The 13,050-nt window shown below is 40.6% G+C and overlaps 1 protein-coding gene across 1 annotated transcript; it reads left to right on the plus strand.

Annotated features, from left to right (window-relative positions):
• Positions 1 to 1,656: 1,656 nt before the first annotated feature.
• On the plus strand, positions 1,657 to 2,619 carry LOC128114177 (olfactory receptor 14J1-like). Its single transcript, XM_052744009.1, has one exon. It carries the CDS (start codon positions 1,657 to 1,659, stop codon positions 2,617 to 2,619), a length of 963 nt encoding a protein of 320 aa, XP_052599969.1.
• The last annotated feature ends 10,431 nt before the right edge of the window (positions 2,620 to 13,050 follow it).

Genomic DNA, 13,050 nt, shown 5'->3' on the forward strand with positions numbered 1-13,050 from the left:
CTCTAGTTTGCACTGATTTCTATTGTAGAACATGAGGTTTTGAAGAAATCACACAGTATGAGGATATTCTAAAAGGATTAAAGTTATGACTGAGGTACACAGAGCAGGAGACAAGAGACTTTCAGACACAAGAGTTGTATCATATGAAACAAGTTACCTAGTTTTTTTTTAACAGCGTTTTATTTTCCTTTAGATGGAGGAAATTTTTATGAAACCCACACCAGTTTGAATTCAGTACACTACTGCCACAGCTCCTGGGATTCTTTTTCTCATGTCTTGCTTGGCTCTAAAACCATTTTCATAATCAAACTCAAACATCCTGTCAAGTAATTTGATGTAGGTTTGGAATGATTTGGTATCAAGTTCGTTCTTTGCAAAAGAGATATGAGGGAGGTGGAGTAAGTTTATTCTGTCTCAAGAGAGATGGCATTACATGGAAAATGCCTCAAGATTGAAAAGGGTGACCTTTTTTATTCTGTGATTGCATTTCTAAGGATATGAATTATAAGTAGACACAAGAAAATATATGGTGATACTTCACAGAACTTAAAACCTCAAAAGACTGACAGAGCATGTTTACTCTTGTTGCCTAGAACTCATTAACGGAAAAAAACATTCAGAAAGCTGACACTTTTAAATTCTCATCAACGCTCAAACATAAACATGCATCTTGCAAGGGGAGATTGATAGGTTATTTTTAACCCCTCAAATATCAAAGCAAAGGATCATGAACTAAAACATGACTTCTCTTCTATCTGAAACATAAATGACTTTAATTTTCTTTCCAGTCTCTTATTGAAGACTGGATGTTGGCCATTTTTCTCCACATCTTAAACCACCTCAAGAACTCACTGTGTGTCTTTGAAATCGTCTTTGATTTTTGGAAGTGCTAGTAACTATTTGATGGCTAAATGCAAAGATTATTAGTATGGACAGCAGTTCAAATAGATGCTGCTTGTCCCCTAAAATGCCATAAAATGAAATAGGATATCTAAATTTAGAGTGGCATGTGAGTATTCCCCTTGCACAAGTTTTTTTTTTTTTTCTGTTCTTGATTTCAATAACCGCTGCATGGTTATTTAAGAGCAATACATCTATTCATTTTTACACTTGGTTCTACAATAACAGACTCTCTGTAATGACAGTATTGTTTGCTAAAGAAAATAGCTATTTCCAGTGGACAATCAAACTATATTTTAATTCCTGGCATATTCCCTATAAATGCATATTCCATCTGCTAAAATGGTACCCTGTCCTGTCTATACATAACCAGTCCCCTGTTCAAAAACCTTTCACCCATAACCCATCTGTTACAAAAGTAATGGGTTTCTATTGTGGCAATGGAATAGTGCTTTTTAACAGGGCAAACACAGCTACATTCCTTAAGAGAACCAGTGATGGACCACATGTACATTTACCTTAACTACTGGTTTATGAGTTGATAGTGTGAGCTCCATGGACATGAGAAAAATGTGTTCTTACTAAAGTTGCCCAACAACTAGAGTATAGCTGGTTTGATATATATGTATTTATCAATTGAGACAGTAATTATTGAAATAAATACTGATGATAAAATAAATAATTCCTCAGTATCTGTATACTGCATTTACTATATCATTTTATTCTTCAGCTGCTACCACAATTTCTAGTCCTAAAATGCTTGTGAGAAATATAACCACAATGAGTGGATTCCTCCTAATGGGGTTCTCTGACAACCATGAGCTACAGATCTTGCATGCTTTGCTCTTCTTGGTGACATACCTATTGGGATCAGCAGGTAACTTTATCATTATCACCATCATCACACTGGACCGGCAGCTCCAGTCTCCAATGTATTACTTCCTGAAGCACCTTTCCCTTCTGGACCTCTCATCCCTTTCTGTCACAGTTCCCCAGTATATTGAGAATTTCCTGGCAGGCAATGGATACATTTCATATAATCAGTGCATGCTTCAGGTTTTTTTCTTCACAGCTTTGGCCTGGAGTGAGATGGCCATTCTCACAGTGATGTCATATGATCGTTATGTTGCCATTTGCTTTCCACTGCACTATGAGGTCATCATGGATCCCAGGAAGTGCATGTGGTCTGTGGCAGCAGTGTGGCTAAGTGGAGGCATCTCGGGAACATTGTATACAACAACTACATTCTCTATCAGGTTCTGCAGGGCCAAAATAATCCACCAGTTCTTCTGTGACGTCCCCCAGTTGCTCAAGCTCTCCTGTTCTAATGATTACCTTGTAGTAATGGAAGTGTCTTATTTCCTGTCTGCAATGGCCTTTGCCTGCTTTGTTGGGATTGTCCTCTCCTATGTCCACATATTCTCCACAGTTCTCAGGATGCCCTCTGCTGAAGGCCAGTCTAAGGTCTTCTCTACCTGCCTGCCCCACCTTTTTGTTGTCTCATTGTTTCTTTCCACAGGCTCCTGTGCATATCTAAACCCAACCTCAGAGTCTCCAACTGCTCTAGATTTCTTGTTCTCTATCTTTTACACAGTACTACCCCCAACACTCAACCCTGTTATCTATAGTCTGAGGAATGAGTCCTTGAAGGGAGCTGTAAGGAAGTTACTGTTAAGTGAAGAATTCATTGGGAAAAAATCATTTTTGTTCTTTTGTTAGTGGCTACTAAAACCAGACACAGTGTTTTTAGTATTTTGAATATACTGGTTTTAGTATTAAGGATACCAAGATATTTTCTAGATAAAGTATATTATAAACACATTGCATAGTAAAATTTGATATGATTCTTTTAACCTATGTCATTAAGTTCACTGTCTTTCAAGTTACTAAAAAGTATGATTAAAATCTAGAAATATAGACCCAATTCTTCCTAACTCTCCCAGCCCACTGGCACATTGATGCAACTGTGAACTTACCAGTAATCCTAACATGGCTTTTGAAAGCATGTTGATGGTCACATTATAATAAGAATAACAAGAAGAATAATTATATTTACTGTTAGTGAATTCACCAGATGCATCATAATTTTTTAATATTTATTACTTACTTCAAAGGTTTGTTTTACTTTCTGTCTTTCCATATACAAATTTTAAGGATTAGCACAAGCATGTATGCCATTTTTGTGCACATATACATAATTTAATTACTATAGTTCTCTTGTGTGCCAAGTATTTATTGTAATTAATATAAGAATTCATTTAAGCTTTAATTCTTTAACTTGTATCACTTACTATCAATTTTTGTTTACTCATAAGTCATTTTTAAAATGTAGTCCAAGTACTTAGGAGGCAGAGGCAAGCAGACCTCTGTCATAATTTTTAGGCAAGCCTGGTCTATATAGTAAGTTCTAGGCCAGTCAGAATCACATAGACAAATGACCATGTGTTGCAGGGGGTAGAAGGACGGAAGCTTCTTATCTTCCTAATTCTAAAGAAATCGAATTATTGGATCAAAGTGTACAAAATACTCAATTGTCTTGCCAGTTTGAAGGTATTAATTTCCAAAATAATGAATGCATGACCATGAGCAATATCTGGCCATGTTTCTTTATCCATTTAACAGGTATTTGTTATTTCATACAGCAGATATTCATAGAGAATCTTTTGTATGTTAGAGTGTATGAGTGCAGGTACATGTGCCATGTGCCACATTGCCCATGTGGAAGTCAAAGAGCAACCTTTGGATGCTGGTCTTTGTCTTTCTACCTTTTTGAGACAAGGTCTTGTGGATATCTCTCCTTTTCCCTCTAGGCCTATTGGCCACCGGTCCATGAGGGCAAAGGTGCAGAAGCAAGCGGCAACAGAAAGCTTTGTATGTGACCAGTGAGTATGAATGGAGACAGCCCTTCAGAAGACTATTTTCAGTAAAACAGCTCAACTTTATTCCAGAGTATGAGGAATATATAGGATTGGGGAGACTGGGGACAAACCCTAATTTGCATTAAGTGACACACTCTTATCACAAGGCTGCAACCTCTGATCAGCCAGCAATGCCATCTAATATCTCTCTCTGTTTTATTTTATAATGGAGGTGTCATCAAAAGCCCTGAGAACCTGTCACCTGTGTCAGAAGGGTCCAGGGCCTAATAATGAATCATGACCTGATTGGAGGTAATTTTAGCAATGGTGGTGATCTGTCACTGGAGGAATTGAATAAGGCAGGGGGCAAGCAACAAAATAAAATGCATTATAATCAGAGGACAGATAAAGGGTAAGAGCCAGGAACACAAGGGGTTATGGAACCAGGATAAAGATTCCTGACTGAGGCTGATACCAGGTCAGGAGACCTTTGCATAGGGATTTAAAGGTCTTTACATTTTGTTCCACTGAATTGGACACATTGACAAAGAAATATCATTCTTCTCCCAGGACAATACAAGTTCCCCCATGCTCAGCAATTATTTGGTCTAGTACTCTTTCTGTTTCAGAGCATGACTCATATCTATCAGCTGGTCCTGATTTGTTGATTTTGGATATTGAGAAGGGGAAATGCTTGCAATATTGTTCATGGAGTGATATTGGAAAGAAGCAATCTTTAATGTCTAATATTGGGGTATTTAGTGGTATGGCAGAGGCAAAGGGGAAGCTGTACTGAGGGGAGGCTGCACTGAGGTAAGCCCCAAATTTTCATACTCTTATTAATTGCTCTCAGATCCTGGAGGAGCCCCAGGTCCCCGTTTTCTTTTTAATTATAAAAACCTGGGTGTTCTAGGGGATTCTAGAGGGATGAATGTTTCCCATGTCTAATTGTTGTTTAACTGGTTATAAAACACTTAATTTCTCTCTGTTTAAAGGCCACTGTTCTACCCAGACAGGATCTTCTGTGATTCACTCTAGGCAGGGAGTGAGGTAGTCAACAGTAGTCTTAAGATTGGGGGTTCTTCTGGGGCCTATGCAGGATTGCTTGGCTCGGCCTAGGAGGAGGGGACTGGACCTACCTGGACTGAGTCTACCAGGTTGATCTCAGTCTGTGGGGAAGGCTTTACCCTGGAGGAGATGGGAATGGGGGGGGGCTGGGGGAAAGGTGAGGGGGACAGGAGGGGGGAGAAAAAGGGAATCCGTGGCTGATATGTAGAACTGAATTGTATTGCAAAATAAAAAAAAAAAGATTGGGGGTTCTTTTGATCTTAATATTTTTGATAATCTTCTTTGGTAGACTTTCTCATGTCCCAGTAGCAAGGACATTAAAATCTTCTAGGACATCTCTTTCTAGTAAGTTAGTGGCCACGTTGGCCACTAGGGATCTAATGGTCCCATTTGTTTCATCTGAGTCCTCTCATCTATAAAAGTCTTGGGTTATGAATGCTTGAGAGAGACCACCTGCCCCCAATTAGTTGGAGTCTGGGTAAGAGGGTCCAATGTGTGCAGACTTGGCTTGTCTTAGGTTAGTTTTGTATGCTCCTGTATCTATCAGATATTTGAAATTTTTATTGTCAATTTTAATCAAAAGTTTGGGGTGAGAATCTTCAGGTATGTTAGTGACCCAGTGGATTTGTGGGCCTTTCCCTCTTAATGGCTGGGCTGAGGGCTGCCCCCTGTGTAGTTTACAGGCAGTAGGGGTTTGCCTTCTTTGTCAGTTTTGAATTTGCAGTCCCTCCTCCAGTGAAGACCTTTGCTACAACTGGGGTGGGGGAACAGTTTTAGGGGATTTAGAGGCAGTTGAATTGTTTTTTGAGCACCCCCTTTCCAATGTCCTGTCTCTCTACATTTAAAACATTTTGAGTTAGACCATGTTGTGACTGCATAGGCTTTGGCAAGGGAGGAGGCCTGATATGAGGAAGTCCCAATGTCCTGAATAGCCACGATCCATTTATGGTAATGTTTATTTTTTAGGCCGGGACAAGCCTGTCTATGCTCCAGGATCATTCCTTTCCAGACAAAATTATTTAGTAGCTTTTCTTTGCCCATAGGTTCTGTTACTTTTCTGTCTAGACTGACTTATACTTTTATTTGTTTTTTTTTAAAGGTCAGTGAAGAGGCCTCCCCAGGTCCTGTGGATAGGGGATTCAAAAGGTCCGAGGCTTGGAGCACACATAGACAGACCTGTTCAAAGCATCAGGGGATTGAGGAGGGGGAGGCTTTGTATTCCTGTGGGAAAATTACCCTGACGGAACAAGTGGTCATAATTCCAGTTTATTAATAGAGGAAGGGGGTTGTCCTTATTGTGCTCCTATTTGTTGATTATGTAATTCATTTTTTCCAGCCTGCATTTGACATTCATCTCTAACCAGGGCTTCCCATTGTACAAATAGAGGGCTGGGACAAGTGGATGGACATACGTCTTTGCAGTCTTGGGTAGTTAAAAGGGTGCTATTGAAATTCTGTATAACAGACTTGGTCCAAGGGTTGTGACTTCCATCCTCCCAGACAGCTTGGTATAATCCTTTTAAATCCTTGAGAGGGATACCTGGCTAACAGAAATTGTCTTGTTGCACTTAGAATAACAGGGAAGGTCCCTATGGGTGGAGGCTCTGGATCCCCAGGCCATCGAGGCTGAGGAAACTGGGGACAGTTGTTCCCAGTATCTCTGATATTGCAGAGCTGCTCAAAGGCTGTGGTGGGAGGTGCCATAGATGGTAGCCCAGAAAAGGGGAGCTCATCTGGGTATTGGAAAGGGCCTTTGCCTTGATATTTGGGTCTGTTTTCTGTAATCAATGAGGACTCTGATTATTTGTCTTCTGGAGCCAATGAGGGCTCATAAGGGTCAAGGCAGGTATCAGCCAGCAATGCCTTCCTATAGGTCCCTTTGTCATTGATTAGGTTAGACTAACTGACCCACTTGCTTCTGGAGATTCACCTGTTTCCTCCTCCCTATTTCTGCAAGCATTCTGGGATTACAGACACTGTGTCACTGCTTCCCGGTCTCAGATATCCAGACTCAGGTTGTCAGGATGGCCAGTAGGTTTTGTTTTCTCATTGTGCCATCTTCAGAGTCTGTGAAAAACTCTTATTATCTTCTGTTGCATTCACAGTAATACTTTGAGTGTCTTTTCTTACTTATTTTATTATTTTAGTAAATATCATGATTGTCCTTCAGATTAACTTAACAATAGCAATCTATTGTTGAAAACGTTTACAGAATCTAGCCAGATGTTTTCAATCAGGCAGGGACATGCCCTGTACCCATGAGACAACAGTGATGATTGTTAGCACAGGCAGAGCACAAGCCTAGGGGTGCATCACCTCGTCTAGGAGCTGAAGATCTGATGTGCTTAGTTTGTGTCTTGACATTATTTTAAAAGATCCATGAGTCACAAAAATATAAAATATGACTGACTCATGAACTTTGAAGTAATGCAAGGCATATGATCTAGTGATAATGGGATGAGCAATTGTGAAGTGATTAGGCAGAAACATGTTTAGCTGTCTTTGTTCAATTAACACCTTGGTCTAAAATAGCTTCCTATGCATGGATGAAAATGCAGGAATCGTTTTTTGTTTTATTTGTTTATACAAGTTTTTTCTTTTATTCCAGTATAAAGTTAAAATTTATAGCACTAAAATTTATTAGTGCCATAGAATAGGTTTTTCTTTATTGGATTTATTCCAAAATATTTTATTTCTTATGGCTATTTTTAATTGAAAACATTTTTTCCATACAGTATATTTTGTCATGTTTTCCCCTCCCCCAATTCCTTCCAGATCCTCCCCATCTCCCTACCCACTCAACTTTATGTTTTTTCTCTCTCTTTCTCTCTCTCTCTCTAAAATAAATGAAAAGAAGAAACATAAAAATAGAAATAAACAAGAAAAAGAGTGATATAAGACAAAAAATAAAGCAAAATGAGGGAAAAATATACAATGACACCATTGAACTTAGTTTGTGCTTACCAAATACTGGGCATAGTGCCTGCTCTGAAGTGTGGTTAATACACCCATAAGACTGCATTGGAGAAAACTGATTTTTTTCCTTTGCCAATGGGTATCAATTGCAGATAGCTTCTTGGTTAGATATAGGAGCCTGTGTCCACTTCTCCCTCTCAGTTCTGGAACCCCATCTGGATTGAACATCTGCAGGCCTTGTGCATGCTGCCACAGTATTTGTGAGTTCATAGGTAAATCAGTCCTGCTGTGTCTGGAAGACACCATTTCTTTTGAGTTATACATCAATTCTGGCTCTTAGACTCTTTCCACCTTTTCTTCTACAAAGATCCCTGAACTTTGAGGGAAGGACTTTGATGAAGACATCCCATTTGGGACAGAGTGCTCCAAAGTCCCACACTCTCTGCACATTGTCCATTTATGGGTCTCTGTATTAGTTACCACTTATTGCAAGAAGTTTCTCCAGTGAGAATTGAGTGAAGGGCTGATCTCTAGGTCTGACGGTGTGTCACTGGAAGTCTTTTTACTGTTGTGTTCCTTTAGCAGAATAATAGTAATAGATTTTTCTCTAGGCCCATGACCCATCTAATCTCAGGCTCTTGGACATTGTAGCAACAGCAGGAATGGGTTCCATATCATGGAGTGGACCTTAAATATAATTATTTAAAAAGTGGTTGGTAACTCCTATAACATTTGTGCAACCATTACAACAGTTTATCTTACAGAGAAGTCACTGTGATAGATTGCAGGGTTTATAGCTGGGAGATAGTGATTATTGCCTTTTTCTTCTGGTCACATGCAGTGTCATTACAATGCCATGAATGCTTTTCAGTAGGAGTCAAACTTCTAGTTAGGCACCAGCTCTAATTCTCCATATTTGATGATATGTATGAGTGTTGTCTTCAGCAATAAGGCTTTACCATCAGGTTGTGGAGAATGATCAATAGCCTTGGTTATGTTTGATGATTTCCCTAGGACCCCTTGGGTGATGACACATAAAGATAGGCCCCATTCTTTGTGCTGGAGGTTTTACTTGACAGCATAAAATGTCTAGTTGGGACATTGTCTCCCCTATTATTTGGTGACTCACTTTAGGTTCATTTCATAGGTGTATATATTTTAGGAAGCTTCTACAGTAGTACATTTCTATACTGTTTTGTAATGACCTTTGACCTTTAGTATTAGTTGTCCCTCCCCATATTGTGTCCTTTGCCCTTTTCTTCCATCTCCTTCTCTACTTAATCCTATTCTAGTGCTCCCTGTCTCTCTATAACAATATATACTATTTCTATTTCTTTGGGAGATCCTCTTCTCCCCCCTAGACACCTCCTAGGTACTTGTTCAGATTGTAACACATGTATAGAAGACTTAAAAACCAATATCCACATATAAAGAAAACATATAATATTTGCCTCTTGGTGTCTGAGTGATTTCTATAGCTTTATTCATTTACCTGAGAATTTAATTTTTCTTAACTACTGAATAATAGTCTATCATATAAATGTCACATTTTCATTATCCATTCATCAGTTAGTGAACATCTAAGCTGTTTCCAACTTCTGGCTATTACGAATAGAGCAGCAATGAACATGGATAAGTATCTCTCTAGTAGGATGTAGAGTCTTTGGGTATATTCCCAAGAGTGGTATAGCTTGATCTTGAGAAACTACCACACTGATTTTAATAGTGGCTGTACAAGTTTGTACTCCCATGAGCAATAAAGGTGCTATTTCACCATATTTTTGCAAGCATATGCAACCATTTGTTTTATTAATCTTGGCCATTTTTGACTGGTGTAAAATGAAATCTCAAAGTAGTTTTAATTTGTAGTTCCCTGATGACTAAGAATGTTGGAACATTTCTTTAAGTGTTTCTCAGACATTTGAGCTTCCTTTATTGAGAATTCTCTGTTTAGATTTGTACCCCATTTTTAATTGGATTATTTGGTTTTTGATATTGTTTCTTTAGTTCTTTATATATTTTGGATATTAGCCCTCTATTAGATATGGAGTTGGTAAAAATCTTTTCCCATTCTGTAGGCTGCTATTTTGTCTGAATGACAGTGTCCTTTGTCTTACAGAAGCTTTTCAGTTTCATAAGATTCCATTTATTAATTGCTGGTCTTAGTGTTGTGCTATCAGTGTTCTGTTCAGAAAGTCTTCTTGTCAGTGTGTTCAAGGCTATTTCTCACTTTCTCTTCCATCAGGTATGGTGATTATTGTGTCCCCCATTATACTCCCAATAAAATTTACCTGAGGATCAGAGGAAAAAGCCAGACACTATATAGAAGTCAGGCAATGGTAGCACACACCTTTATTCCTATCAGTTGGGAGGCAGGGATCTGTCTGGATCTCTGTGAGTTCAAGGCCACACTGAAAACAGAGCCAGGCATGGTGGTACATGCCTTAAATTCCAACACTAGTTAACCATGGAGGTCTGGAGGTCTGTACAGACAGACAGGAAGTGACAAAGTTGGACAGGAACAGCCTGTGATGTTTGCCCTGCTGGGAGACAGAGAGCTACGGGCAGTGGTTTGGTCTGCAACCTACAAGCTCAATAGTTAAGCCCAGATGGGTGCACTGGCATGGAACTCCCTCTGGAACATGTCATAACTGAATAGGGCCATTCCTGGGCCCTGTAAGCCGGCATCCAGCATGGAGCCAGTGCAGCTGCAGTCCATGCTGCTTGGCCTGCTGAGAGACAGAGAGTGTGGACAGCAGTGCTGCTGGCAAGCTACAAACACAAAGGTGGAGCCTGGTTAACCTTGGATACCAGACACAGAGGGCAGGGAGGTGCAATGTCTATTGTCTATACCACTTCCTGAAGCCATGTTTCTGTCCATGGGCTATTTTGTGACTGAAGGCCATGTCTGGGTCCATGTTCCTCCTGTAGTCAGGGGCTGCATTGATATCCATGGTCCATCTTACCACTTAAAGCCATGCAGATGTCAGTGATCTGTGCCTCCTCTGGGGCCATGTTGGTGTCTGTGGGCCATGCTGTCGAGGGGGCCTATATTGGACATAAGTGGCCTACACTGACACCTGAGGTCATGTTGATGTTGGTGGTCCATGCTGTTGCTGAGGGACATGTCTGTGTCTGCCTGTCTCTACCACCAAAGGCCATGTGGATGCCCATGGTCTGTGCTGCCCCCAAGAATCATGTTGATTATAAAATGCCTGGGATGCCATCTGGGATCATGTTGATGTCCTTGGCCTGTGCTACCACTGAGGACTATGATGGTGTCTGTGGTGTGCAGCGGCAGAGGGCTGTGTTGATGTCTGTGGTCTGTACTGCCACTGGTGACTATGCTGAGGTGTGTGACACATGTTGAATCTGTAGACCATGTGAATGTCCATGGTCCGTTCTGTCACCAGAAACCATGTGTAAGTCCATGATCCAAGTTCCTACTTACTGTAAAGTGCAAGCCAGACTAGCTTAGAGATTTTCCATCGAGTGTCCTTGAAGCAGCAAGAGTTGCCTAAAAGTTGGGTTCTGGGGTTGATAATTAAAAATGATTGTAAAAGATAACTTTGTTTTGTTATGGTTTATCAATGATGACTAAAATATATGTAAGAGGAAGTTGAACACATTTCTGAGAACAGACATCATATGATCTATTTTCAACAACATGAATCTGTCCCTGCTTACTGAATTCTGTACAAATAAAGAGGCACTCTGACTACTAATCAGTCGGGCTGTGAGATTCTCTCTACCACCATGGCCTGGCTCACTTCTTCCCTCACTTACTCCTTCTCTCCTCTCTGGGATCTGGCCACCCCAGGAGCTGATTCTGTAGTGGGTAGCCATTCCAGCTTTGATCTGGAAGTTCCAACCCCCATTGAGACTTCAGCAACTGTCACGCCTACAAGGCGGGGCCAAGGGAGGCGCCTGGAGACCCAAGATCTGGATGAGCAAGTGCTCTCTCGGTTCTGGGACCCTGGATGGTGGAGGTGGGCCAAGCAGAGCTCTAGAGAACACCGCTGGACTGCGATACACCTTCCCCAGACCCTGAAACCTACGTATCCCTTAATTTGTAAGTTACGCCATTAAATAAATCTCCTTTTAACTACGTGGAGTGGCCTTAATAATTTCACCAATATCTGGCGCTCACGTGGGGCAAATTCCAAAGGCCTGGGTGGTTCCCACCCTCAGCTTCCTCCCCGGCTAGCGGGGTACCTAAACTTGCCTGCAAAGTTCCATATAACCAGGGAACGCCTACACGGTTCCATTCCGGAAAAGGGAGCAGCTAGTCCGGTCTCAGTTCCCTAGCTTAGCCCTGAGACCAGTGAAAGAGGCACTCCCCTGCTTCCTGAGTGCCGGTGCTGGCTCTAGCTCCCGCCATCTTGACTCCAGCGAGCTGCAGTCAGCCAAGATCACCAGCAGGCCCTGCTTTGGAGCTGTACCAATGCCACCTCCTGGCTGAAAAGTGCTACTACACCCCCCAAAATCACGAAAGGTAAGTAAAAAGTACCTGATAATTTTACACCTTAAAATTGACTAACAAATTTTGAGTAATTCTTGTAATATGGCTGACAAAATTACCTCACAAGAATTTGAAAACCTTTTTGCCTGTATGATGAATGACATCTTCCTGGAAATGTACGACCTTCCTAAGGCATATCTGGCCTGTACCATTTTGGCATTCATTGTAATAATCCACACAGTGTTCAAGCACTGGTTTAATAACAAGAAAAAGATGAGTCATTATTGGGACTGATACAGGCTTTAAGCAAGAGTAATGAAGGCTTACAGAAAAAGATTCTCTCTCTGGAATCTGCTAACCAGGATTTACAGGTTTTCAAAAATAACAATGAAGGCTTACAGAAAAAGATTCTATCTCTGGAATCTGCTTTAAAGGATAGCAATGAGACCTTACAGAAAAAGATTCTTTCTCTGGAATCTGCTGATCAGGATTTACAAAACAGGCTTGTACTGAAAATTGATCATATTGATAATAAATGTGAATATTTAATGGACAGAACACTAACTCTCCAGACACTCTATAAGAAAGAAAGATTATCATTAATTGATAAGATAAAGTCCATGAAATCATGTGTTTCTTAGGAACATAAAAACTTCTATGATTCCATGAGAAATCTGGAGTCCCTTGCCAGAGAGGAGGTTCACTCCATAGAACAGACCCTAGGTGCCCGTTTGCAGGCCTTAGAAGAAACTCTCAGTAAACATGACAAGGGCCCTAATAAGCAGAAGGGCAAGAACATAGAGGTTGTAACATCTCCAAATGGCTCTAACACAATGCCTTATCCTG

The sequence above is a fragment of the Peromyscus californicus genome, unplaced genomic scaffold (genome assembly GCF_007827085.1).
Source record: "Peromyscus californicus insignis strain IS unplaced genomic scaffold, ASM782708v3 Scaffold_19__1_contigs__length_69161282, whole genome shotgun sequence".
NCBI classification, from domain to species: Eukaryota; Metazoa; Chordata; class Mammalia; order Rodentia; family Cricetidae; genus Peromyscus; species Peromyscus californicus.

Coding starts and splice junctions, on each gene's coding strand:
- LOC128114177 (XM_052744009.1), top strand. CDS start 1,657: ATGCTTGTGAGAAATATAACCACAATGAGTGGATTCCTCCTAATGGGG.